At 43.8% G+C, this 27,806-nt stretch overlaps 1 protein-coding gene across 2 annotated transcripts in view; it reads left to right on the top strand.

Annotated features, from left to right (window-relative positions):
* The first annotated feature begins 1,261 nt into the window (after positions 1–1,261).
* The window catches only part of PID1 (phosphotyrosine interaction domain containing 1), a 249,963-nt gene continuing 223,418 nt past the window's right edge, over positions 1,262–27,806 (top strand). The window contains exons 1-2 of one of the 2 annotated variants that reach the window (XM_057551630.1): positions 1,262–1,609; positions 1,983–2,064. Coding sequence is in view for 1 of the 2 variants with exons in the window: in XM_007166701.3 (XP_007166763.1) it covers positions 1,580–1,609 (30 nt within the window). In the remaining variant the exon portion in view is untranslated. The remainder of the gene's footprint in view (positions 1,610–1,982; positions 2,065–27,806) is intronic. The other variant, XM_007166701.3, reaches the window with a different exon arrangement.

The following is a 27,806-nucleotide window of genomic DNA, read 5'->3' as shown; positions in this document are numbered from 1 at the left end:
TGCAGTGTGGTATGCCCTCGGGACCCTTCCCCCGCCAGTCCCCGCTGCTCCGTGGGCCCCATCTCTCAGGAGCCTTGGGCTCCCCGCACAGATGGTGTGGTCCTCCCCCCTCTATCTGTTCCTTCTGTCCCTGAGCGTTTCCCACCCCTTCTCCTCCCACCTTCTTCATCAGCCTCCAGAATCAGCTTAGCCTCCCCATCCTGCCAAGCTCCCCCAGCCTCCAGCCCCAGAACGTTGCCCTTTTCCCACGGTGTTTCCATGGTCAGAGCAGTTAGAGGAGCAGGGTAAGAGCTCCAGCCTCCAAGTCATCTCGAAGCCACTCACTGGCTGTGTGACTTGAATGGTCACCTAGACTCCGCAAGCCTCATTTGTTTCATCCAAATAATGGGAATGTTCATACTCACCTTGGCCAGCTGTCAAGAGGGTGGGAGGAGCTGGGCTTCTTTAGGAAAGGTAGCTATTTCACAGTGGCCCACACCACCCTCCATGCCTGGGAGCCCAGGGTGGCCCAGAGCTTCCTGAGGCACCTGGCAGATCTCAGGGTGGATGGAGGCTGGGGGATCTTGTGCTGCCTTCCTCACCCAGGTGTAGGAGCCCCAGTCCTCTGCCCCGCATGTCATCCCTCACCTGGTCCATCTTTCCCTCTCACCCCAGACATCTCTGGGCCCCCCTCCAAGAAGCTCTCCTCTCCCTTTCTTCACCCAGCACCCCTGTTTTATTTTCTTGCCAAGACTTCTCACCACCTGGCCTAGCGCCCTTTCAGGTGTTTCCTCTGTCACTGACTGCCTCCCCCAAGTAGAATGAAGCTCAGGAGAGGAGGAACATTCTCTTGTCTTCTGTTCTGTGCCACTGTATCCTCAGAATCCAGCACAGGGGCTGAAGCCTAATAGATGCTCAGTTAACTCCAGTGGAAGGAATGAATGGAATTCTGCGGGCCAGCACAGTGCCCGTCAAGACCCAGGCGATTCAGAGATCCCTGTTGACAGGAAGACTGAGACCCCAGAAGGCTATGGGCTCTGATTCAGGAAGTCCCCCCTCTCCAGGCTCTTCCCTCTCCCAGACCCCATCCCAGCCGGGGCTCCCCGGGGGAGCAGGGCCGCCGGTTCTGGCCTCCGCACACTCGCCTCGCCGGGATTCGGCGGCCCCCGCGGCCGGGATGCGGGCTCCCGGGCGGGCGGGCGGGGGCCGGCCCCGGGCATGCTCAGAGCGCGCAGGTCCGGGCGGCGGCGGCGGGGGAGGAGGAGGGAGCGGCCGTCGCCGCCGCCGCCGCCGCCGCCGCCGCCGCCGTGCGCTCGTGGGCCCGGGCGGAGCTGCGCAGTCTTCTCGCAGCTGCGCCAGGACAGCCGGCTCGCGGCCGTGCCCACAAGTTGCCGGCAGCTGAGCGCCGCGCCGCCTCCTCCCGCTTGCAGCCCCCCAGCGCCCACCCCGCGGCGGTCGCCGGCCCCCGGACGCACATCCCGCGGACGCCCACCCCAGATGTGAAGCGGCACCGCAGCCCCTCGCCCCCCAGCCCCTCGCCCCCCGGCGCCATCGACAGAGTCTCGCCAGCGTCTCCTCTGCCAGACCCCGCGGCTGGAAGATGTGGCAGCCGGCCACGGAGCGCCTGCAGGTAAGGGGCACCGGGTGACCGGGGGCCAGCCTGGAGGAGAAGGTGCTCGGACCGGAGGAGCAGAGGTGGCGCGTCTGACCACTGCCAAGGATTTGCCCAGAGCGATCCTGTATGAACGCAAGGATTAGAACCTGATGCTGTCGGCTTAAGCCAGCACCGGGCACCCGGCTGGGGTGAGGGGGGTGATGAAATTGACGAACGCATTGCTTCGGGCGGCGCAACTTTTGCCTTGGGGGTTAGTTGCCTGTAGGTATATATAACGTTGGACTTTCTGACCAGCAATTTTAGATTGCATTCCACTGACACAATTTACTGGTCTGGGGTTACGAATTTTGCATCCAGATTTTTTTTTTTTTTTCCTTTTTGTCTCCAGGAAAGACAGAACAAATGATTTGAGAAAGCATTCGTTTGCCAATATAATTTGGAAATATCAAGCTTGGTTTGGCTTGGTCACGGTATGCTGCTTATTCTATTTTACTTTTTCCTATTTGTTGGAGCTCTCCCCTTCATCTCTCCTGAACCCAAGCTCCCCTACATATTTGAAAATCAAAAGTTAAATTCAGCCAGGAATAGTTATGCCCTGGGTCATCCCATCAAAAGTTTTTCATTGCTGTCTACTGAAATGCCAAACTGCTTTTACTTTGGATTCTGAAGCCAGGGAGATGGGAAGGCGGTCAGAGTGAGAAAGAGGGGTGTTTTCAGAGAGGAGCTCATTCAGTGACACTCGGGACCCCGAAATCACCCTGACTGCAGGGTTTGATTGACTGCCTTCGCTGGAAAATACTCTCAGGAGGAAGGGCAGCTACTCTGCCAGATAAAATCCACTGAATCCTGCAGTTAAACTTTTGGCAGGCTTAGAGCCACACTGTTTCATAGTAAACTTTGAAGAAGTGTTTAAGTGGTAAAATACAGCACCGTTGGAAGCTGAATGCATCTGAAGAGTTAGGACAGTGGAGGCCAGGAGGCTTCACTGGCTTTGGAGGTTTCTCAATGAAAATTCAAAGGGCCAAACACAGACTGTCTCTCAGATGCTAGGAGAGTCTAACCTTTGCCTGTGAGTTCTCATACTGAGGATTAACCTGCAGAGGGCATTGCTTTTAGCAGAAATAGGTGCCTCACAACCCCTTTCCAAGTCTCCCTGGGCCTGCAGTCTTGTGGGAGTGGGTTCACAGTAAGAGCTTGAGACACCAGGCCAATCCCCTCGGGTCTCAAACAGACTGAACAAGAAAAGAGATCTTGAGCCTTGAAGATAGGGAGGTGGGTGACCAGCCTCCTAACTCTCTCCTTCTCTTATTAAGAGAGTCAATATTGGGCTCTGAATGATTGGCCAAAGGTGATGTACATGTATTTCAGCACTGGCATCAGTTACCAGTTGTACGTGTGCATTTTTCCTTCAGTTCAGGGTGGTGAATTTATTCTAAAGTAAGGAGTGACTGAGCGGGGGTGGAGGGTTTCCCATCCAAGTGAGGAGAGAAGCTCTTGGAGGTCCTTAGAGAGATGAGGTCAGAATTCCTGGGGGTGGCTTTTATGGGCTGGGGATCCGTGCCTCTGCAGAGTTTGTAGATTTTTGTCTCTTGAAGTTATTTCTACCGGCCCGTTTCATGTAGGGACTCCTGTGTGCTCCACAGCACGTGACCCTTGGCAGGAGCTAGCTCTGGCTTGCGTTCCGCATGGCGATCATTCCTCACTAGAAATGTCCTGGCTCTTCTGTGAAATGTACACATGTGCATTTGGCATGAGCCTGGTGTATTACAGTGTGCATTTGCAATGCATTTGTTTCATTTTGAAGTGTCAGATTGAAAGAGCAGGGGTTTTTGGCTTTTGAAGGCTCAAGTAAACATGCCTAGTCACTGACTAAGATCAAGTCACCATTGGAAGATACTTATGGACACAGGGCTTAACTTCATGCTGCCCTAATTTAAATTAGCAACCAGACCTGGTTCTCTTTTAAAAGTATATCTCAAGCCTTGCAATTATAAAAGTGAGCCACATGGAGAAAAATCTTCGTATTCATGGCTTCTTCCCCAATAGCAGCTTGGCTCTTCTTTACAACACGATTTGTATGTTTTTATTTTTTGCTTCTGGGGAAGGGAGCTGTTGAGGGTGAGGTGGTGAGTGAGTTGCTTGTAATGATATTTTATTTACATTCCTTGTGGTTATCTTTGTCACTTGGGCTCTGTTTGCTGTCTGGGATTTTTTCTTCCCTTTTTTGCCCTCAAGGCACCACTGTATAGGAACATTGGTTTCCGATTCCTCAGTGAATGGGATGCTTCACATGCCCAGATGTTGTGGCCATGGAAATGGCAATGGAAAGCGTGTTCGATGGGGAAATAATCATGAATCCCAGTCTGCAACGGAGTCAAAGCCCCACCCTCCTTACACAAATCTGTTTAACTTTCTCATACCACCTCATTAGTTTTTTTCCTCATTCATTTTTAATGCAAACATTCTAATTTCGATGAGCTTGAGTGAAGAGAATGCTTCAAGGGAGTGTTCCCAGAGCTTCCTAACAGGACTAAGGAGTCAATTTCTTGTACAAATACCTAGAAACAAAAGAAGTGAGGGAAGAAAAGGACATATTTCCTTAACTGACTTTATTAGGTCATATTAGATGATGCCGTTCAAAAGGTCTGTGGCCCAGGGAGTGTGGCTGAACTCTGTTTAGGCTAGACAGTCACCCTCTAACTAATGTGAGTCCAATATCCAGCTCTCTTGCTCAGGAAATGGCATCTTTGGTCAGGGTGGATTATTGTTATCAAACCCCACTTCTTTGCCAAACGAACGAATGCTGATACTTTCTGATTGAGGCTTTGCTGTTTGACCCAAATCCAGTACAGGCAAAGTGACCTGTTGCCCCGAGCAGGGCTGAGCTGGGGAATTTCTCATTCAGTCACACAGACTGCGGCAAGTTCACCTGCTCCCCTGAATGTTAAAACTTCTGTTACATCTCACTCGAGCCCTCGCTGGGAGCTTCTGCCATTAAAAATATAATAGGATCAAAGGGGATGTGAAGATTTAAATTACCACCCCAGCTTTTAAAATGGAATAAATATGAATTCTTCCCTTTTTACCTTCTCCTTTGCACAGCAGACTTTTTTCCTTAGAGGGACTCGGGAGAGTTATAAATTTTTTAAGAAGCAGATTTGAAACAGGCTTTTTTCAGAAAAGTGAAAGGGGACTTTCCAGTAAAAAAGGCCAAGTATTGGTTTTTCAAACTAGAGATGAGATTACTTCTGGCCTCGATATTTTACAATTTGCATGGGTTGCCTGATTGTCTTGATTGTTGGGCTGGGCAGAGGCGTTAGAAGTGACAGACTCAAAAACTCAGGAGTGTGGACTCGGCCATAAGGAGCGTGCGTTTCCCCAGAGCGTCTGTCTTCAGGCTGCTATCAGATACATTTTTTGGAAGCCTGGAAATGTGGAGAGCAGGAGAAAGATGACTGGAGACTGAGTTTGGAACAAAGGAGATCAATTCATCCTTGCCTGTCGTGTAGTTATTACAAGGACGGAATGGAGAGTGGTAGTAGAAAGGTATGGAAAAAAGTTCTAGCAAATTCTACTTGTGGAGTAGATCTATGTGTGACCATCTTCTCATGAGGCATTCTATAAAGGTCTTAGTAATTTGCTTGTTTTTCCTGAAATTAAAATGTCTTCATGGCAGATCCAGAAAATATAGAACTTTTATCGATAAAGCTGGCTTTTGTCTTCTCAGCCGGGACCGTGTTTCCCCCTCACCATTTGTTTTGTTTTTCATTCACATTTTGGTCAATGGCTGTACATTAGAACCTCCAAGAGGGTGAAATGAGGAAGGGTAGGGAGGAAACCAGATCCTGAAGAACCTTTCTTTTAGTTTGTTGTTAGACGTTTGGCTGATAAAAAGGTTTACATTTGTGACTAAATACTATTGAGTTGGCCAAAAAGTTCATTGGGTTTTGAGTAAAAATAAAAGACATTTTTCATTTTCACCAAGAACCTTCTCGAACAACGTATTCATTAACCGAACGAACTTTTTGGCCAACCCAGTATTTGGAGATTTGAGGAGGTAAGAGCACTTCTTCCCCAGGATCATCTTGCCCTTTCTCTGCCTTGTCATATCGGGCGGATCTTGCCTTGGCCTGGAGCGTCGATTGTTCTTGACTTATTTCTCTATCATTACCCACTTCCACTTTTCCCCTGAGAAGGGAGATGGAAGAACCTTCTAAAAGATCAGCTGGAGACCATTAGACTGGGCCCATCAGGCAGAGAGAAAACCTTGGCAAATCTGACACTTCTCCTGGCAGACCAAGTTGACAGGAGGAAAACAGAGCAAGGCAGATCATGACAACACCAGCTTTTACGGAGCACGCGCTGTGTGTGTGGCACGACGCTAAGGGGTTTTATTTGAATTATCTAGCTCATTTACCTTCCATGACCGCTTTTATCCCCATGTTATAGATAAAGAAACTGAAAGCCAGAGAGTTTAAATGATCCAGCCAGGGTTGGGCAGCCAGACATGAACTGAGCTGGAATTCAAAGCAGGAGTTTTGCTCCGGATCTCCATCACCGCTTTTCTGTGATTTAGAAGGATGCGGGTGCTGTTGTTATTAATAAATAGAATGCCAACGGTGGTGGCCTCATGGGCTCTGAGAGGCTACTTTCATATCTCTTGTTGAAGCCGTGTGGTTGCCTGCGTGGACCAAGGGCTACCCTCTTTTTGGTGGCCCAGATCTCTGGGGGAAGTAAACTGCTGTGTCGTCCTCAAGCTGAAATTCCCAAGTGCCATTTAAGAGTCTCTTGAGCTGGAGCACATGGCATTAGTCCGAACTAGAGACCTTGAAACTGCAGTAAAGCCTGATCACGTCTGCAGTCGCTCCCCATTTAGGCCAAAAATGGGAGGAAGGGAGGGAGGAGGTCGGAGAGTTCAAGAGCAATTGCTTAGAAATGAGCAAGAGCTGCTCTTACAGACACACAGGTTTCTCACTAAATCGATCCTACGTCTTGCTGTTCTTTTCAGCCCTCATAGTTGAGTAAGCACAGAGCATTGGGCCTTATCCTTCCTAAAGAAAACTTGGACTTATCATTAATTTGAGGTCTCGCAGAAGTAACATGCTATCTTCTATCATTGGGTCTTTCCTGGAGTTTTGACAAACTAGAGACCTTAAAAGCTGTCAATAACCCCGATCACTTCTGCAGTCGTTCCCCATTTAGACCAAAACTGGGGGGGAAGGGAGGGAGGAGGTCGGAGAGTTCAAGAGCAAAATCTCTACTAAGTGACTTGCAAAATGCTAGTCTTGGGGAAAAAACTCTCTTGTCCCTTGGTTACCCATTGCCTAATGTTGACTGTCCTGGGTTATCTTGGAGCATTAGGCAAAGTTTTGCATTTTGTTTGATGTTCCAGATTATCTCTCTCTTCCCGCCTTCCCTCGAACTGACTCCCTTCCACCGTATGAATTTGTCCCGTAAATTGGATCCTGGAGCGGCTGACACTGGACAGCCCCACGGCTATTGGCCATCAGGCTCCCTTGCACAGGGCTATTTGACTCCTCGAATTAGCCGCAGTTTAGGGACTCGTTAGTGGTCAGCAAATAAAACCAGTCCAGAAGCACTCAATGGCTGCAGTGTGCTTTGTTCAGCCACCTTTGGGCACAAATCTAAATGGAGGCTTTATCTAAGGAGAGCAAGAAGAAATTTTTGAGATATTTGTCTAAAGACCTCCTTAGAGTCTCGTGGAATTTGTTACTATCATTTTATGTTAACTTAAAAAAAAAGAAAAGGTTGTGATCCCAATTTAGCTGCTCTCCAGTGATAAAGCATCAGAATATTCACCAGGTCCAAACCCCCAGGGCGAGAACTGGAATAGGATGGTGTCAAGGATAAAGCACAGACTTGCTTTGTGCCTTTGGCAGATTTCAATGCTACCAAAGTCACAGTAGGCTCTCTCACTTAGTACTGATGCCACTTGGTATTTGCCGAGGTATCTTTCCCATGTAAGACAGCCCAAGCCGCCTCCTTCTCCCCTCATGTGTTGTGACTGAGGTCTTAATTTGAAAGGGAGGTTTCAGTAGTGAGAAAAATACCACCTCCTTCTGCTTTTTGAAGCCTATGTATTAGTTGGGTCTTTTATGACTTGCACCCTTGGCTTTCCTAACTGACATGGCTACAAAGGGACCAAGATTCAGATTCAGAGCCTGGTCTCTATGTCTTACTCATTGTTATGGGTTGAGCTGTCTCTCCACAACCCCCCCACCCCACCCCGCCCCACCGACACAGATATGTTGAAATCCTAACCCTGGGACCTGTGAGTGTAGCCTTATTTGGAAATCTGATCTGTGCAGATGTAATTGACTGAAGGTGATGTCATACTGGGTTAGGGTTAGCCCTAAACTCAGTGACTAATGTCCTTATAAGGAGAGATTTGAAGACACAGGGAAGAGGGCCATGCGAAGACGGAGACAGAGTGTGGAGTTATGCTACCACAAGCCAAGGAAAGCCAAGCACGGCTGGCAACCACCCGAGGCTAAAAGAGTCAAGGAACAATTCCTCCCTAGGGCTTTTGGAGGGAAAATGGCCCTACCAACATCATGGTTTTGGATTTCCAGCCTCGAGAATTGTCAGAGAGTACATTTCTGTGGTTTTAAGCCATCCAGTCTGTGGTGGTGTGTTATAGCAGCCCTAGGAAACTAACACGCTAGTACATTCATGAAACCTGCTGCCTTTGTCTGTGTTCTGTCACTGTACTTCCGAAGGCTAAGGTGTGCCTGACTTTCATGTACTGGGACTAAATCAGTGTTTCTGTATAGCATGCTTTTTGTGCTGAGTGTGAATTTGTTTACGGTGGATTTGAAAAATAATGAAAACGGACATTAGAGAACAATTAAATGCTGCTTCTTTCTCTCTCATCTACTTCTGGTCAACATCCTGGGAAAATGAAGCAAAAACTGAGAGGAATGTGTGCCCTGTTGCCAAGGGAGGGCCTCTGGAAGTAAATGTGCTTCAAGAGATAGTTCACTCTGGTACTTAAAATTATGGGCTGGGGTGTGGAAGACAGTCACTTCAAGGAGGATCTCAGTGACACTTTTCCAGACAGGCAGGACCGAGGGAGGCCCAGGGTTTTATTCTCAAACAATCTGGGTTGTCCGTCTCTGCAGGGCCCCGGCTAGCCAGCCTCTGGGACTTGCCTCTTCCCAGCAAGGACAACTGTAGACTGATGTTAGGATCCGTTTCCAATCAACCTCCAGGACAGCTTCAGAGTATGTCTGGTTGATTATTCGTATCTGGTTGGATATTTTGTTTTGTTTTTGTTTTTCACTTGGTGACCGCATAAATTATTTTAATGAAGTATCCATGCCTATGCTGGAACTCACTTTTAAGATAAAATAAACGTCGTTAGGAGTCATAGTACTCACTTTTCTGGTTTTTTCATACAGTAGCCACGATGGCCCAGACGTTTCCAGCCCTGACGAGGGTAAGGAGCCTGGATCGCTGCGCAGCTGCTCGTTGGATTTGCATTTCTTAGAGTGGAGAGTCACTCAAGTTTTGTGTTTTTTTAAAATTTATTTTATTACCGTATAGTTGATTTACAATGTTGTGTTAATTTCTGCTGTACAGCAAAGTGATTCAGTTATACATATACACACACACACACACACACACACACACACACATACATTCTTTTTCATCATGGTTTATCGCAGGATACTGAGAGTCACTCAAGTTTTGAAAGGCTGCTTTACTTTCCACTCTCTTCCTCAGTAGGGAAGGATACTGCACATGTGAAAGGGAGGGAGAGGTGCCAGGAGAAAGGGGCTCCTTAATCGTTATCCTTTCTTAATAGTAGATCCACCCTAATCCTTTCATGACAAGCCCTTCCCCATGGTTCCTGTGTAATTGTGGGTCTGGGGATAAACACGCAGATTCTGTAGCCCCTTCTGCCCACCGCATGCTTTGATGTCTTTACATCAGGAGCCGGCTTTCCCTCAGGTGTGTACGGCATCCTGGTGTACAAGCCACCTGTAATGCGGGACAGTAGACACTGCTGTTTCCTTTCTGTGTCTTCTGAGAATGCTCCCTCGGCACGGAGCTGGGGGCTGTGGGACCGTGGTACTGATGAGTGGCTGTTGCAAATTTTTTTTGCTTTAGGTTTAACTGCTTGGGAGCTTAGTGTATTAGTTTCTCAGGGCTCCTCTAATGAAGTACCACAAGCTGGGTGGCTTAAGCAACGGAAGTGTACTGTTTCATAGTTCAGGAGGATGGATGTCTCCCATCAGGTTGTGTGAAGTGTCGATAGCTTCCGAGGGCCATGAGGGAGAATCTTTTCCATGCCTCCCTCCCAGGTTCCGGTAGTTTGCTGCAAATCTTCGGCATTCCTTGGCTTGTGGCAGCTTCACTCCAGCTGAAGCTTTGCATGGTGTTCTCCTCATGTGTTTTTCTCTGTGTCCAAACTTCCTTTCTTATAAGGACACTGGTCAATATTGGATTAGGGGCCCACCCTAATCCAGTATGATCTCATTTTAACGTAACTAATTATATCTGCAATGATCCTATTTCCAAATAAGGTCACATTCTGAGGTACTAGGAGTTAGGGCTTTTACATATGAAATTTTTGGGGACACAATTCAACCTATAATACTTAGTGTGGAATTTTTTTGGGGGGGGGTTATCCCTCATGTACCAAAATATTTCTCCTTACTAGAACCAACCACCAAAAAAACCCACTTTTTTTCCGAGTGGTGGTACAGATGTATAATGGAGTAAGGTGCGCATCCTATATATATGGCAAAGTCATGGCTACTATTTTAGACTTGATTTGATTCAAAAATTACAAAATAATATCTGCTTAGGGTACCAAGAAGTTGATAATCTTGTTCCTTCCCTCATTCTCAATTCTGCCCATGAAGGAAACTCATGTGATCTGTCTGGTAGTTTTTTTCCCATGATTCTCCCTAGGTTTATGCAAACACATACAAGTTTATAGATACATATTTAGGTTTTTCTCATTTGTTTAAATAATATTATATATATAAAACTCTGTAATTTTTTTCACTTTACAGAATGTTTCTTGGGTATCTCTTCTGGTCGGTACATGTAGCCCCAACTCATTCCTTTTGCTCCCTACATAAAATTTTGTGGTGCAGCTGGACTGTAATTTATTCAGTCCTTCCTGTATCAGGGAATATTTGGGTTGCACCCATTTTTTTTCGTTGTTGTTTTCCTCCCGTAAATAATACTGTTATAAGGATCTGCACACTATCATTGTGCTTGTATTTCTTTAGATGGAACTGATAAAATTGGAGTTGCTGAATCAAAGAGGATGCATGTTTTAAATTTTAGCAGCTGTCAGCGAGGGCCTTTTTTGAGAGTTCTGCTTTTTGATCAAAAGTTAATGTGATTTTGACAAAAGTGTAAAGAAATAGTTTGCTGGAGAAAGGATAGTCTTTTCAACAAAACGATGCGGAAACAACCCATATGCAAAACAACAAAATCAATAACATCAACAGCAAACCCAAAACTTCAGTCTGTACCTCATACATATTCTATACAAAAATTCACCTAAAATGAATCATAGACCCAGGTGTACCATAAAACCATAAAACTTCTAGACAGAAACAGCAGAAAATCTTTGTATGCATCTGTGTAAACATTACTGCAGTCAAGGTAATGAACAGATCCACTACACCCAAAAGTTTCTTTGGGTTGGGCAAAGATTTCCTAGAACAATAACAAAAACACATTGAATAAAAGAAAACTTGGGTAAATTGGGCTTCATCAAAATTCTGCTCTTTAAAGATATTTATAAGAGAATGAAAAGAAGACACAGACTGGGAGAAAATACGTGCAAATCGTATATTTATAATAAAGGGCTTGTATCCAGGATATATAAAGAACTCTGAAAACTCAATACTGTAACAAGATAAACAACCCAATTAAAGAAAATGAGCAAATGATTTGAACAAAAAAGTTACATGGATAGGAAATCAACACATGAAAAGACATCATTAGTCATTAGGAAAATGCAGATTAAAAACACAGTGAGATAACACTGCCCAACTGTAGAACAGCGAAAATTAAAAAGGCTTCAACCGTACCAATTGCTGGCGAGGACGTGGAGGAACCGGACCTCTCATGCACTGCTGGTGGGGATGTAAAATGATTGAAGTCAGAATTACAGCTGCCTGAGCCTGGGATGGGAGGAACATTTGGGGGTGATGGATGTGTTCAGTGTCTTGATTATGGTGATGGTTTCATGGGCTTGTACATATGTCAAAACTTAGAAACTTGTGCAGTGTACTATACACGTCATTTATACCTAAAGCTGTTAAAGTGTACGTGAAATTTTCACTGTATGCCAGGCACAGTGCCAGGTGTTGGGGAACTAAACAATAATACTAGTTTCTGCTCTCACTTCTGCGAATTCCCTGTAGTTTTTGTGTTCTTTTAACTGGATATTAAAATTCTAGCCCAGAATGTAAATAATGAACTCTATATTTTTCTTAGAGTTCCATTCTCTCCTTTTCAAACACTTCTTTGTTTACTTCCTGAAATGACATTTTCCATCGATCTCAGTTTGCCCAAGGATCTGAGAGAAACTAGTAGTTGAGCAAGAGAAGAAATCCAGAGCAAAGGATGGAACGTTCAAGGCGATGCCTTTGTGGATCTTCCTCATTCAGGATGGCCCCCTTATCCTCCATCCTCCCAGGGATGCATTTCTCACTTCTTTCTAACATGTTGGTTTTCCAGCTGACTTTTCCAGCTGCCCCAGTCCTCTGGGCCCTTTTTAGCCCTGTATCTTAGCATCTGATTCCTCCCCTAGTGGCCAGTAGACTCAGGAGATTTTGCTATCGAAAGGGTGAATTTCTGGGATTGTGATCCCTGCAGCTGGTCGGGCCACCTTCTTGCCGTTCTTCCTCCTGTGATAGAAAACACAGAGAGGATACATTCTGCAAAACCATATGTGGGTCTTGAGTCTAGTTTGCGGATGTAATATGCCTAGCAAATATAGGGTCTGGATTTCTTGTGGAACAATTCTTTTTCTCAAGAAGATAGCAACTAAAAAATTTTAGATAAGAGGCAACAACTTTACCAATGGCCATTGAACTTTAGTAAATAGCTATTGAGAAGCATATGAAAATAACTTTAGTTTAGAAAACATTTTTCCCCCCAGGGAGGAAAATTTGAGGAATTTGATTTCATCTCTTTTAAAGGGCAAGGAATAGAAGCCCTTGTTTAATAAATATATAATGAGATCATGTGGCCTCTTGTCCCATCTGAGGTCCTGTTGAGGTGATGGGGCGCTATTAATACCTAATGGGAACAGCAGGCATGAACGGTGAGTCTGTCTCCTGGCAAACCAGAAAGTGTGGTCACTCCTGAGTGCGGCACGTAAAATGCTAGACTTCTGTTCCTTTGTTTACTTCGGGGGTGGAGGAAAGAAATGAAATGGGTTGAGGTGAGGGATGGCAGATGGGTGAGAAAGTCAAGCAGAGGGGAGATTGGGGAGTTGAGGGGGTAAAGGATGGGCAGATGCAAAATGAGGAAGAAAGGGAAGGGGGAGGAGGCGAGCACCATGCCTGGCATGTCTGTGTGCGCCACAAAGGTTAGCTGTCTGTCATGCCTTCAATGCAGCTGTCGGCTTTGATACCTTATTCCTCTGAGCAAAGGCATCAGATGCTCACACCTGCTCGGTGATGCCGAATGTTTTGGTGGATTATCTGGCTTTCTTGGAAAAACAGTTCTTTTCAGATGAAGAGCCTGGAAACTTTGAGGGGAAAACAAAGGTAGATCCAAAGCCACAGGGATGAGCAGTAAGGGAGAAATGGGAGGTGATGGGAGAATAAGGTTGTCCCTCGGTATCTGAGGGGGCGTTTGTTCCAGGACCCCCGTGGGTACCAAGATCCGTGGATGCTCAAGTCCCTTATATAAAATGATGCAGTACAGTTGGCCCTGCGTGTCTGTGGATGCTGAACCTGCAGATACGGATGGTGACTGTTATTTCTTTAGGGTACAGATCAGGCTGCCTGTGGCCCCTACAAGCTACTGAATAGTGGAAAGACCATGGGATTTTTAATCACCCACGGATCCAAATCTTGGCTGCTTCACTTATTGGGGGTTACCTCAGGGCCTCTGATTTATATTTTTTCAACTTTAAGATGGGGGTAATAACATTTAGCTCCTGACTGTCAGTTGAGATGTGGGATACATGGTATCTGGCACGTTATTGGGAGTTGGTAAATACTAATTTCTTCCCCTACTTCAGATCCAAGAGTGAACTAGGAATAGCAGTGTAGCATTTTGGAACCAAGCAGATAAGTTTTGTGTTTCCCAAAGTCTGTTCCATGAAGCACAAGCTCAGCGAGCTGTTCTTATGAGTCTTGCCGCAAAGAGTTCAGTCTTTGGATAGGTTTGGGAAGCACTAGGTGAAGCACAGGGCTTCTTGTAGCCTTTAAGATGCCAGTGCCCTGTGAGTTTCCACAGGAGGGGAGAAGATAACCCCTATGTAAAGGAGCGCCCACTATCCAGGGCACTTCAATATAGAACCTGAACTTAAAGTTGACAAACTGTGGGCCTGAGGTTTGGCTCTAGCTTACAAAAATGTTTCCTTTGGCCCCTTCAGTGTATATAAAAACATCACAAATTAGTCTCCGGTATTGAAAAATTAGAGGAATTTATAAAGAAAGCTGGTCTTTCTGATTCTCTCAAAAACTCGGACAGTCCAACCACCGTGGGCCCAGGTTCTCCCGTAGTGACCACTGACCAGATGCTGCTCCACTGGGGTGGGGTGTGGCCTCCAGCTCCACCCAGGCCTTACGGAGCACGTCTCACTTACCACATTGCCTGCTGGGCCCTGCAGGTACTGGGGTTGGGGACCCCCATCCAGCTTATTAGCAACTTCTTTTGGCTGGTGAGAGAATTGAATGCCAAGTTCATGTTCTGTTGGAATCAGGACCAGATCCTTGGTCTCATGACTCTTTTTTTTTTTTTTTTTTTTTTTAATATTTATTTATTTATTTATTTATTTATGGCTGTGTTGGGTCTTCGTTTCTGTGCGAGGGCTTTCTCTAGTTGTGGCAAGCGGGGGCCACTCTTCATCGCGGTGCGCGGGCCTCTCACTATCGTGGCCTCTCTTGTTGCGGAGCACAGGCTCCAGATTCGCAGGCTCAGTAATTGTGGCTCACGGGCCTAGTTGCTCCGAGGCATGTGGGATCCTCCCAGACCAGGGCTCGAACCCGTGTCCCCTGCATTGGCAGGCGGATTCTCAACCACTGCGCCACCAGGGAAGCCCTCTTTTTTTTTTTTTTAATTAATTTATTTTTGGCTGCGTTGGGTCTTCGTTGCTGCGCACGGGCTTTCTTTAGTTGCGTCGAGCGGGGGCTACTCTTCGTTGCTGTGTACGGGCCGGGCTTCTCATTGCGGTGGCTTCTCTTTTTGCGGAGCATGGGGCCCTAGGTGCGCGGGCTTCAGTAGTTGCAGCACGTGGGCTCAGTAGTTGTGGCTCACGGGCTCTAGAGCACAGGCTCAGTAGTTGTGGCGCACTGGCTTAGTTACTCCACAGCGTGTGGGATCTTCCTGGACCAGGGCTCGAACCCATGTCCCTGCATTGGCAGGCGGATTCTTAACCACTGCGCCACCAGGGAAGTCCCGGTCTCCTGACTCTTAAAGGCCAATGTGATAAATAATTGTGTGACTAAGGTTATTTGTTTAGCACCATCCATAGTTCTCCCAGCACCACTCTGGGAGCCCACCCTCAGCTCCAGAAGTGGGGTTCCTCCTCCCATTTTCTGCCCTTGAGCACATTGTGGGGGGGGCCCTCCAGGCAGAAGTGGGAGGCTCCTCCCACTTCTCACTAAACACCGGTCACCCGGTTCCTACATCTCCCACACCAGGCAACTAAAATTCCTCACTGTTACGGTATTGGCTCTTTGAGAGCATTTTTACTGCCAAACATTGGAACAGATTGCTTCCAAAAAAGGGGGTAAATTTAGAGGGTGGAGAGTAGTTTTAAATTGAATGGATCTCCAGCTTTTCGCCACAGGTTATCAACCTATGAAGAACCATTCAAATGCTATTTTAGGAAGCCCAAACTGAAAGACATCTGTAAGGGTGGCAACACCTTTATAATTAAGAATCCCCGTTTCACCAAAAACACACCCAAAAGCACCTTGCAAATGTTTTCTGATCATCCTGGGGGCAGATCTGCTGCTGCTTTCATTTACCTTCCCAGGTTGCCCCTGTTTACTTAACTCTGCCCATTTCCTGCAGCATTAGGGGATTCTGATTATTTTTGGTATTAAAAGTACTTGGAATTAACTCAGACAGTGGCTTGAGCTATAAAACAATGAATTAGACCCCCAACCTTCAACCATCTACTCGGTTCATTGAAAGCACAAGTGCTGAGCACTTCCTGGTTCCTTAGTTTTCGATCATCCCTCTGGGTTAGGCTCTCTAACTATAGGTTTTAGACAGTTCCCTACTGATCTTCCAATAAAGGTTTATGAACTTTATTGATAACTATCCTAAAAATTATTGCACACTCTAATCAGACCCAGAGTTAGATCTATCATCTATCTATCTGTCTATCTATCTATCTGTCTATCTATCTATCTATCCTTCTAATTTAATCTATTCTAATTGAATCTAGCAAAAAAGGAAAGGGATGATTCTGGCTGCAGAATACGAAAGTCCTGGTCAATCTACAAGCTCAGAAAATATAATTACACCTTAAATACTTACAGAGTTATGAAAAGGTTGACTTTTGGTTAGGAAGGAAAAAATTCAAATGCTTTTGAAATACTTTTCAATAAAAGATAGTTATGCCTTTGAAATGTTAAAATAAGACTGAAGTAAAACTCCTCAAATACTAGTCATATCATGAAGGTAGAGATTTAGTTGTACTTGAAAACCTAGACTAAGGACAGGTGCTACCACTGAGCCTAAAACTCCTAGCTCTGAGCTTCCTGGCAGCCTAAGTAAGAAGAGAAACATGATCAGTTACTTGGCCCTCATTACCTAATAGAAGAATACCACTGAGCCTAAAACTCCTAGCTCTGAGCTTCCTGGCAGCCTAAGTAAGAAGAGAAACATGATGAGTTACTTGGCCCTCATTACCTAATAGGAGAATAAGATGTACATCAGCTCATCTGGAGCCCCAGACATTTTCCTAAATTGAAGACCCTGGAAATTACATGTGGGACATCATAACACCGACTATTGGGCAATAACATTATTTGTAGTTTTTGCCAAAGTTGTCCTTAGAAGTTGAAAAAATAAACAATTCAGTAGGAATGCTAAGACTGTTTATGCAGAAGTGGACATCTGTGTTTTTTTCTGCCTGTCTTCATTTCCCATGTTCTGCTAACAGCACCCTGATTTTGCTTTTGGGAACTGTTCTTCCCCTGGTCCAGTGGGGGAACCTCATTCAGAGGGGCCTGGCAATCAGTGTGCCCTCCTTTAGCTGTGGGGTCGATGTGTACCCCAAATATCTAGATTAGTCAGACAATTTCTCCCAAAAGTGGGAATCCTGAGCAGGGTGGCAGAAAGGCTGAAAGTAGCCAAAACCTGGTAATTCTACTCACCGTGATCTGTAGAAACTCTGTAGTCCTCCTGCATGGACCCTGGGAGCAACTTGATACCTGTCCTTTCTGAGCTTGGTCCTTCTACCCTCCTTTTAATCCAGTGTCACTCCAATTATTTATTTATTTATTTTTCTGCCCCCGTGAGCCAGAGTTGGTACCAATTGCTTGTAACTACAAAACTCTGACTGATATACAGGTAGTTTTTTTTTTTTGAACCGATTAACGTTCAGTCTTCAAATTCTGTTTCACGGAAGGTGATATGTAGAACAGAACGTATGTGTGGAGGAAAGTGAGGGAGCCATGCTTGAAGGATGTCCAAGATACCAACCAGAAACCCAGGGATGCACAGATGCCCCTCCTTATGGGTACACCTTCTTTGTAAAATTTGTACATGCTTACTGAAGAATGGATGCAAATATTCCCCCCACCCTGGAATTTCTTATGCATATACCCTTACTTTAGTAAGTGCCACTGAACAAAAATAATCCTAATTATCCTATAGTCCTGGCCCACAGCTTCCAAGTTCTGGCCTGTCACTGGAGAAAGATTTCTGTCTTCGTTGTTTATAAGGGTGTAGCCCTGCTATTGGCATCTGCTACAAATCTTAAGGTTTTTATAACTTGGATGTCATTTTCACCTTCCTGCCAAATCTCTGCACTGAAAAAGCAGAGGGTCATGTTAAGTAATGATGATTTTACTGCATCCAAAACAAAGTATTTTGGTACACATAGTCAAGTGAACGCCTCTTGTCTCTTGTCTCTGGAGCCTGGGGTAGAAATGGTGTCGGGGACACAAACAGCTGTTTTGGCCAAAATAGCTGAAAAGACATGGTCTCAGGCTGTCTGAGCCTCAGTTCTTGAGAAACATTTGTAATTATTGGTTAAAAATGTGAATGGCTCTGTAAGTTCACTCTAGGACAATGTGGATTCTTGAGCCCAGAAAGTTAAATACCTACAACTTCGGCAGTCTTAACCTTCTGGGTAGAGAATGTAGTTCCCTAGTTTTCAAGACCTGCTTTGCCACTTTGATTTAATACAAGGCGGAAATCTTCAAAACAAAGTTCTCTGGATCCAGGAAAAGTTCATCTGGCATTAGTTAGCTTGGGCATCTCCCGCCCCCTTCCCCACCCCACCCCCTTGTCTTTTCTCTAGGAGCTCGATGCTTTGTAGAAAATGAATGGCTTTGCAAAAGTGCAAATTTGGGAGAGTGTTGTACAACCAAAGAAAATTCAAATCAGCATTCCCCCTGTGGGAATCCTCTTGGGGAAATTGAAATTATATTTAAATATTCATTAAACAGCTAATATCTGTTTTAGGATGTTGACAGACTGTCTGAATGGTACAGCTCAGTGGTTTTCTGGAAGTAAAGCGGTCTAGAGAATGAAGAATACAGAGTCTAAAAAGCCTGCTAATTGATGTGTCCTGCTCTCTGCTGTGTTAATGGTAAATAGCACAGGCTCAAGGCTGATTTCTTTACTCCTTGGCCCAGAGAACTGGCGTTTTTCTTCATAATGTAGTTGAATGCCCTTGTTGAACAGAGCTGACCCGGGAGATACGTGTGTGCTCTGAACAGGAGGGCCTGTGTGCTGGCAGGGTACCTACGAGCAGGGCAAGTGTTCAATGAAAACTTGGAGGGAGTCTTTTGGAAATAAAACTTCATTTGCAGGGACCTCAACTCTACACATGAGGTAGACTTGCTCTGCGATTTGGGGCCACATCTGTGTTTTCTCTCGTTTTTTTTTTGACCCTCTTCCTTTCTTGCTTCTCTCCTCCTCCTTTCCTCACAATTAATGCGAGTGGAGTTCTTTCCATTCCTGAATTTCTTCGAACTCTCTTGCTAACTGCTGAGTCTTTAGACACTTTTTATAGCTTTCCCAAGGGGTGATCATCACCTCTCTTTTCTCCCATCTTCCTATTTCAGTGACTGTAGGCTCCTGATGAGCTGGAAGTCACAGCTGATTTGGACAAAAAACAAATTTGGCTGTGGCTCAAAGCCATTGCTTATTTGGAGGGATTTTCTTTCTTTTTTTCTTACCTTTCTTTCTTTTTTGGCTTTTGGTTAAGAGGGTATTATCTTTGCATTAGATAGTCATCAAAACTCATTTCTTGGATTGTGGATAAAGAGAACAAATGGGTTCATTTTGATCTGAGGACTGGAAGAAATGGATACATTGTTGATTTCTTGTAAAATGCACTCAAAAGTCTATCTTGGAACTCAGCAGATGCCTGCTTTTGTCACGTTGAAGGACTGAGGCTATTTATCTTTTTAATTTCAATTATTGGCCCCTCTAGATAGGAAATTTAAGTTTGATTTGAAGCTGTTAATGCATCATGGTAAATAAAAATGTGTGCTAGGGAAAATTATTCTTCATCTCTCGCATTTCTGTGGGCATGTCAGACTCAGGAGAATTTTTATGTAGCGTAACAATTTCTTAAGTGTTAGCATGTTTTTTTAACTTCACATTATAAATAGGAGCAGAAGTCTGCTTCAGAAATTTAAAACTAGATTAAGGTTGGCCAAAGCAGAAGGCAAAGCCATGGCGCTGTTACAGTTCACATCCTTGGGGTTCTGGGTAGTGGACTGACAGTGGAATAGACTCAACTAAAATGCTCTTATTATGGATGAATAATTCTTGACCTGTGGACCTTGGAACTCACGAGGGTCATGGAATTATTTTAAGATATCTATGAACCTGATGTGCATTATACATTTTCTATAGACTCCAAAAATATACCTTGCCAAAAATCAGCTACTTTTCAAATCCTATGTGCTTTATTTGAAGAAATATTTATCTGAAATCATTATTGATTCATAGCGGCTCTTGGACTTTATGCATCTTTTCCATTAGTGGGTACCAAACTCCTCTGTGTGAATCAGCAGCATTTTGGATTTAAAACAGATTGTGATACTTGAAAGAGTCAAGCACTGTAGATTTCATGAATGCCAGATACGCGGGAAGAATATCCTGACTGGCTGAGACTTGCCACAGTGCTTCTCTTCATGTCCCTTTCTTGCAGGCTTTACTTTCAGCAAGTGTTTATTGACCTTTTATTCTTGGGTGAGGGGGCTGCATTAATTTCTAAGGTGGGTCTAAAAAGTGGTCCTGTGCTCAAGAAGGTTGCAATCAGTTAAATACGAAGTTATCATCATGGGGGAGACTTCCATCCTAAGATGCTGTGAAAGGCAAAAGATGAGGGCCTTTGTAATCTGTCCCTTTTTATTAGAAACACGAGTGCTTTCCCTCAAGTCCTACCCAGGAGGATTCTAATATATCAGGGGTGGGGACTAGGCACATGCTCGTCCGTTGCTTGGGAGAGCAGATACTTTCACTGGGCACTTTGCCCTGAACTGAGTTGGGGTTCTGTTACTATAGCCAGAGGGAATTAGGGCAGGCGATGCACCATCCCTACCACAGGTGCTAAACTTAAAGTAATAGCAGATGTGGACAATATGGTATCCCCAGATTCTGTTCCTTTTTTAATTTTCCTTAGAACCTTCATGCTTTTCCTCCCCGTGGTTTGGATTAATCATACTGAAATCAACATAGTCCTCTGATTTCAACCGTCAGTTGATGCTCGTCTAATATGGTGTCAGATGGTTTTCTAGCCCATCTTTCAATAAAAGCATTTTGTCCAATGGCATGTGTTGAGAATTACAAGAGTACTAAGAAAGGATGACTTTCTTTGTGATTAACATAAAAATCACATCTGAGGGTTTCGAAGTTTAAGTTTTATGTTTGTTTGGACAGATGCTATTTGGCTAATTTCTTATTTGGGAAAATGTCATTTGGTCAATATTGCATATCCTTTTTTCCTCCTCTTTCTACACATTGGATGTGAAAAAATTGTATGGAATGAGGCGAAGTGAACTAAAGTGTTAGTGATTAGGCAGAACCTTTTCCTCCTTCCCTCCTGTGGGTGGTGCTTGTAAAGAAGCATCCTTATCAGATTCTAAGGAGCTGCTTTGATTCTTTGGTTCAAGTCATGTACCGTCTTCATCTGTCTCCACATCTTTTAATGTGCTGTGGACTATTTCCCACACTTCTGTGTGTTTTGATATCTGATGCCTTTGCCAGTGTTGTTTCCTTAGTTTGAAATATCCTTCTGCATCACCTTCGTGCTCTGCCTGGGAGATTGCACTCCTCCCGTACAGATGGGACTGTCTCTCTTCTGCCTTTCCTGATCTCCAGTTGCAATGAATCATCCCTTTCTTTTGGATGTCCACAGTTTGTTCTTATGTCTCACTGATACCCCTTACCTCATTCTAGTTTTTCTTTTTATTAGAATTATTGGTGGATTTCCATCTCCTAAAAGCCTGTAAGCCTTAGAGGTTAGGGACTAGGTCTTTGTTCCTCATCGTATGTCTGATCGCACCTGGCATAATGCTTGGGATATAAGTCTGAGAACACGATACAAGCCCAGTAAATATATTTATTGAACAGTGTTTCAGTGAATTAATGGTATTTTACAATTTGTTTGCCATCTCTTAATTTCTGTGGAAGGAGAATAGAGAGGTAGAACGGTATGCATGCCGCTGTAAGTTGGGGAGGATGGTAAGAGTAGAGCTTGACTTTTGTATTGAAAGAAGGAGGGAGGTAGGGAGCAAGGGAGCAAGGTGGGGAGAGAGAGAGAGAGAGAAAGAGAGGCTTTCTTGTATTTCTCTTTACAGCCAGCTATTAATGGGGAAGCACACAACTGTGTGCCTATATTAAGCTCTTTGGAAAATGTCCTGATCTCCTTGACATTTAAGTCAACATATCATACATTGTATCTATTTTGTACATAAATTATTGCCTGCTTACTTGCTTATTTTAGGGATATTATCTTTGTTATATTTAATCTCTGGAATGAAAGAGATGTCAACAGTCAGGGCTATTTATAATAAATGATAATTAGTTGAAAATATAAAGTGTAGAAACTGCCTTGTTTAGAATTACTTCTGTTTCTTGGTCATTGATTATAGTGGAGTTTTAGATGGGGGAAATCTGCAGCTTGCTTTTCCTTATGGAAGATACAGTGAACTCTAGTTGGACATCATCAAGAAATCTGGAGGCCTCCAGGATTGCTAAATACATTATTTGTTGTGATAGATAGGAAGTTCTCAAAAAAAAAAAAAAAAAAGGAAAAAGATATCTCCAAAGGATACAGAAGCACAGGATCCAGCTTGGCTTCCATTGGCCAAATACAGTACATGTTGAGCCTCAAAATAAATAACTATTGTCGTGGATCATATCCCTAAATAAAATTAGAATCTATGAGGGCATACTGATGCAAACAAACAAATAAATAAATAGGTGAGGAAGGAAAGTTCTTCCTTAAAGTAGAATATCAACTAATAAATAAAGCAGGAATGATAGAGTTAGAAAATCACCATTTTGCAACCATCATAGTAATCATCGGTCCAGGCAGCTATCATTAGTGAATACTAAAACTAGTTGATGGATGTTTGATGTGGAACAGGATGTTTACATGATCTCAAAGCTTCTCCCTACAAATTATCAATTGGAAAAAAGAGAAAATGTCCAATTTCCAATTATCAATTGGAAAAAAGAGAAAATGTAACTTTTCAGCAGAGAAATCAGGAGGGCATCACCTTAAACAAATAATCAAAGTTTACATCACCCAGAATGGGGTAAACCATTATCATGTGCTTCTTGATATGGTGCTCTGAGAAGGACCACTTGCACACTATTTCTGTCCCTGGAGTGCATGTTCTCCAGAATAACTGCTTGTACTCTTCAAAACTCTCAGTGCTAAGACAGACAAAGAAAGGCCAAGGCACGGTTCCAGATAAGACAACCAAATGCAGTGTGATCTTGAATTGAATCTTAGACCAGGAAAAAAAAATTTGCATAAAGAATTTCATTGAGATGGTTGGTGATATATAATTTTCCTATGGTTATGCAAGAGAATGTTGTTGTTCTTGGGAAATACATACTGAAGTTTTTAGGGGTGAAGGGGGAATGACTTCTGTGGTCTGTATCTTATTTTCAAATACACAGGAGGGAAGGATGGAGAGAGGGAGGAGGAAGGGGAAGGAGTGAGAGAGAGAAAAGAAGGGAGGGGGAAATAGGCGGGAAAGGAAGAGGGGGAGAGAGGAAGGGAGGAAGAGAGGGAGAAATGGCAAAGGGGAAAAAAGAAAGACAGGAGGAAGTTAATGAATGAGAATGGGAATATATTATAAAGCAAATGTGGTTCAGTGTTGATGGCTGGGAGAGCTGGTAAAAGGTATAACTATCCTTTTTTTTCCCAGCTTTATTATTATTATTATTTTATAAATTTATTTATTTATTTGTTTTTACTTTTGGCTGCGTTGGGTCTTCGTTGCTGCACCGGGCTTTCTCTAGTTGCGGCGAGTGGTGGCTTCTCTTATTGGGAGCATAGGCTCTGGGCACACGGGCTCAGTAGTTGTGGCACGTGGGCTCAGTAGTTGTGTCTCGTGGGCTCTAGAGCGCAGGCTCAGTAGTTGTGGTGCACGGGCTTAGTTGCTCCACGGCATGTGGGATCTTCCTGGACCAAGGCTCCAGCCTGTGTCCCCTGCATTGGCAGGCGGATTCTTAACCACTGTGCCACCAGGGAAGCCCCCAGCTTTATTATTGAGATATAACTGACACATAAAGATTGTGTATATTTAAGGTGGTAAAAATGTTGATTTGATACATTTATAAATTGCAAAATTGTACTAGCTACCGCCTCCATCCCATTGTATAGTTGCCATTTCTTTTTTGTGGTGAGAGAATTTCAGGTCTACTCTCTTAGCAACATTCAAATATGTGATACAGTCTTATTAGCTATAATCACAGTGTATAATTAGATCCCCAAACTTGTTAATCTTACAACTGGAAGTTTGTGACCTTTGACCAATCTCTCCCATTTCCCACACCCCCCAGCACCTGGTGACCACCACTCTACTCTCTGAAGGCATAGCTATTCTTGCTATGTTTAGTAAATTTGAAATTATTTTAATATAAAATGTTAAAGAAAAACTCCTATGTATATGTGTCCACGAATGTGGTTTCTAGTGGTTTTGGGGAGCAGTGGTCCCTGAATGTCTGGAGAATGAGGGCAGGGGCTATTCTACTTTGCTTCTCACCACACACCCAGTACAGAGCCTGGTAGAAAGAAGTAGGCAGTTAAGAAATAATTGTTTGACGGTTGCATGAGCCCCAGGGCCCGGAAGCCCGTCGAGCTGTGGAATATTGATTTTGGCACAGTTGCAAATGCCAATTATAAAGACGTATCTTTAGGTTCCTTTGCAGCTAGTTATGGCCATGTAACAAGTTAGTTGTAGCCAGTGGGCTGGACTTACCTGGCGGTCCAGTGGTTAAGACTCCTCGAGTCCAGTGCAGGGGGTGCAGGTTGGCTCTCTGGTCAGGGAGCTAAGATCCCGCATGCATTGTGGCACGGCTCAACAACAACAACAGCAAAAAACAACAAAAAAACCACCCAAAGTTGTAGCCAGTGGGATGTAAGCACAAGGGATCTTAAAGGGAGGACACCTGCTTCTCTGCCCCTTCTTCCTCTGTTCTGGTGGGAATATGGATGTAATGGTTGGGTGTTGAGAGGCCCTTTTAAACCATCTGCGGGGAGCCCTATGCTAAGAATGGTAGAACAGAAAGAGAAGTGGCTGGCATCCCTGATACCAGGGAGCTGCCATGCTCACCCGGGGCTGCTCCCTCCAGACCTCATTTATGTGAGAGAGAGAAGTAAACGGCTGTCTTTAAACCACTGCTCTTTTGCTTTTTCTTTCATTTGCAGCTGGAGTGAATCCTAAATGATACACTGTGGAGATTTGTATTCGGTGTGTCCCATATACACATTAACTATAGAAATTCTCTGGCCTTTTTTTCTTCTTCTTCTTTCTGTTTCCCCTGAGTGGGATTTTTCTTATTGTGATAGGGATTCTCTTTCTGTCTTTGAGTGGGTGGGTTAGTGTCAGTGGTTTGGGGTGCTTTTCATGCTGAGGGTGCCCTCCTTTTTCCTCTGTCATGACAAACCTCCGTTTTGCAAATTGCTAAATTGATCTGCAAAGATTCTGAGGACTGGCTTTCCTAGGAGATTTCTTGTCCTGACAGACCAAGTTGGAGACTGGATGTGCAGAGGTAAGCACTTGCAATAAGGAGAAAAAAAGGAAATTTTAACTATTTCCAGTTGCCGAAGACAGTTTACTTCAGTGGAAGGATTCGGAGCAGGTTTTTCAAGTGCTCCTTGTGCTTGGTGAGTTTTGTTTAGCAAATCTTTGTACTTTTCGGAATCCACTCGTGTTTTTACTTGTTCACTGGACAGTTCTTCCTTTGGAGCTATTTATTGCCACTAAGGTTTGTGGTGCCTTCATTCCCACAGATGATAGATGGGTGTGTGTGCCCACAGGACAACATAAATAGAGAAACTGACTTTCAGCTTGTTTATTGTTAGACTGGTGTGTAAGCAATGGGGCTCCACTCCTCAATTACATGTAGGTGTGTTTCTGTGCATTGAAATTCAGGAACTTGAAGATGAACCCTGTAGGGATACTGAATGGTGTTCAATTATTTCCTTTAAAGCATTTATTTTTAAAATGTTGCATGGATGCAGATTGTATTTACTTGCATAATTCCCATAATAATGTTATTTCATGACCTGGCGGCTCTGTAGTTTGAAGCATACTTTCCTTCTGGTGGGCGGGATTGACTCCCGTTGCCCTGGCTAATACAAATCTGAAAGATAATTGATAATCACCTGAATGTAAAGGATGATATTTGGCATTGCCATGAGCGAGGTCTTCCAGCTCTTTGATTTCAACTAGCCTTGACAAGAATCAGTGATTGCTATTGTATGTAAATTTGTATTTTATTCCTACAGAAAAAAGAGAACAACTAACTTATTTCTATCACATTTTGGTCTGCAAAACAAAAGAAACAAAACACCAAAGGAAACAACGACTAAACAAATTAAAACTAAAACCGAAATGTAGAGGGATGCATGATAGAAATGATTTAAATATTCTCCCGGCTTAAGTGAACCTGGTATGATGGGAACAGGGCAGGACTAGGAATTTTCATGTAAATTTCAGCCCCACTGAGTACTCTCTATATGACCTTGGGGAAGTACATAAACTTCTGAGTCTCAGTTTCCCTATTCAGTAAAATGAGTCTAATAAGAGAGTTCTTCTGAAGGTGAAATGAGATCGTATATGTAAAAGTGCTTTGTAACCTGTAAAATATGTTCAAGTACTTTTTAGCAGCCAGCTAATTAAAGCAGTGGTTTGTCCTCCCCCAGACCTCCAATACTGATCTTCCTGGCATGGAGCACTGTAGTTTGTGCTCTAGGTAACAGTAATTATTAAGAATTTGTCAGAATTTTTATGTAATGTGCAAAAATATACTCTGATTAAAACGAATAGCATTTCCATATCTTCAGGATTACTACTGTTAGTGGAAACATTATGAGAGGGAAGTTTGGCAAAGTAAAACAAATCTCCTTTTTCCCTTGCACTTAAGTATGTAGAGACAACTGTGGCATTTACCAGGAGGCTTGGGGTGTTACAAGAAGCATCGTTTTCACCTTGGCCTTGGTTGGAATTGAGAGGCACTTGTCCAAGAGAGAAGCTTTACGAATTTGTGTGTTCAGACAACACAGAGAAAGAGTAGTGCAAGAGACTTGGTCATGCAAAAGAGTTTTGAACAACAGGTGGATTTTTAAGTGCGTCCAGGAGAAGATGCAAATGCCATAATTAGTTTGGACACCTCTTTTAAGTGTAAAGAAAAACATGCCTATTGGCACAGATGGGCTTGGTTACATGACAGACCTATATGTGGGATTTTGATCTTAGGCAATTGAAAAGCAAGTAACGCTCCATTTAAATTAACTGAAGCTTCTGGTTTTGGAGCTTTGAGATTTGACAGGATGGTTTCCCTATTTCTCTAAGCACCAAAGTGACTAATGCAACACCAGATGTCATACCTAATATTGCCAGAAGCAAAGCATGGATTGAGGAGGATTTTGTAGGAACCTTCTGATGGGAATTCAGAAAGCAAAGTCTGGGAAATGAGACTCTTCCGAGGAAGTGAGAAAGGAAGAGTACATAGTTTTACATTTAAAAGAGTGGAAATTGCTTTTGCTGATTAGATAATACGTCAAGATTACGAGGATGGAAGGAGATATTTTGTGTTTGTAATAAACACATTGTTTGGGGAATACAAACTACAAACCAAAAAGTGAAGAGAACTGGTTTTCTTAGAAGAGGTTACATAATTTTGATTGAGTTAAAATAATTTTGAAGGATTGAGTCTTTTTTTTTTAATGAGGTGGTCTGCAAAGTTAGGATTTCAGGAAAGAGGGTCATGAATATTTGTTGATGTAACAGTCACGCTTGGTAGTTTTGAGGGGCTCCCTACAGGCAGACTTCATCCCCAGTTCTAGTTTTTGCAGTTGTTTGGATGACGATGAGAATCAGGGCTACTTGGTTCTGTATTTGGAAAAAAAGGATGCCAGACTACTTACAAGTGCGTCTGGAAAAAGACTACCAAGATTGAGGTTCCTTTGGACTTTGCCGAATGCTTGACAAGGAGTCCTGGGTTCCCTACTTTACATTAAAATCCCAAGTTGCATTGAAATAGTGGTTAAATAAAGGTGCGCTAATTTTCTGTCGAGAACTAAAAAGTGACATGT

The sequence above is a fragment of the Balaenoptera acutorostrata genome, chromosome 8 (genome assembly GCF_949987535.1).
Source record: "Balaenoptera acutorostrata chromosome 8, mBalAcu1.1, whole genome shotgun sequence".
NCBI classification, from domain to species: Eukaryota; Metazoa; Chordata; class Mammalia; order Artiodactyla; family Balaenopteridae; genus Balaenoptera; species Balaenoptera acutorostrata.
This window is presented reverse-complemented; position numbering and strand designations above follow the sequence as displayed.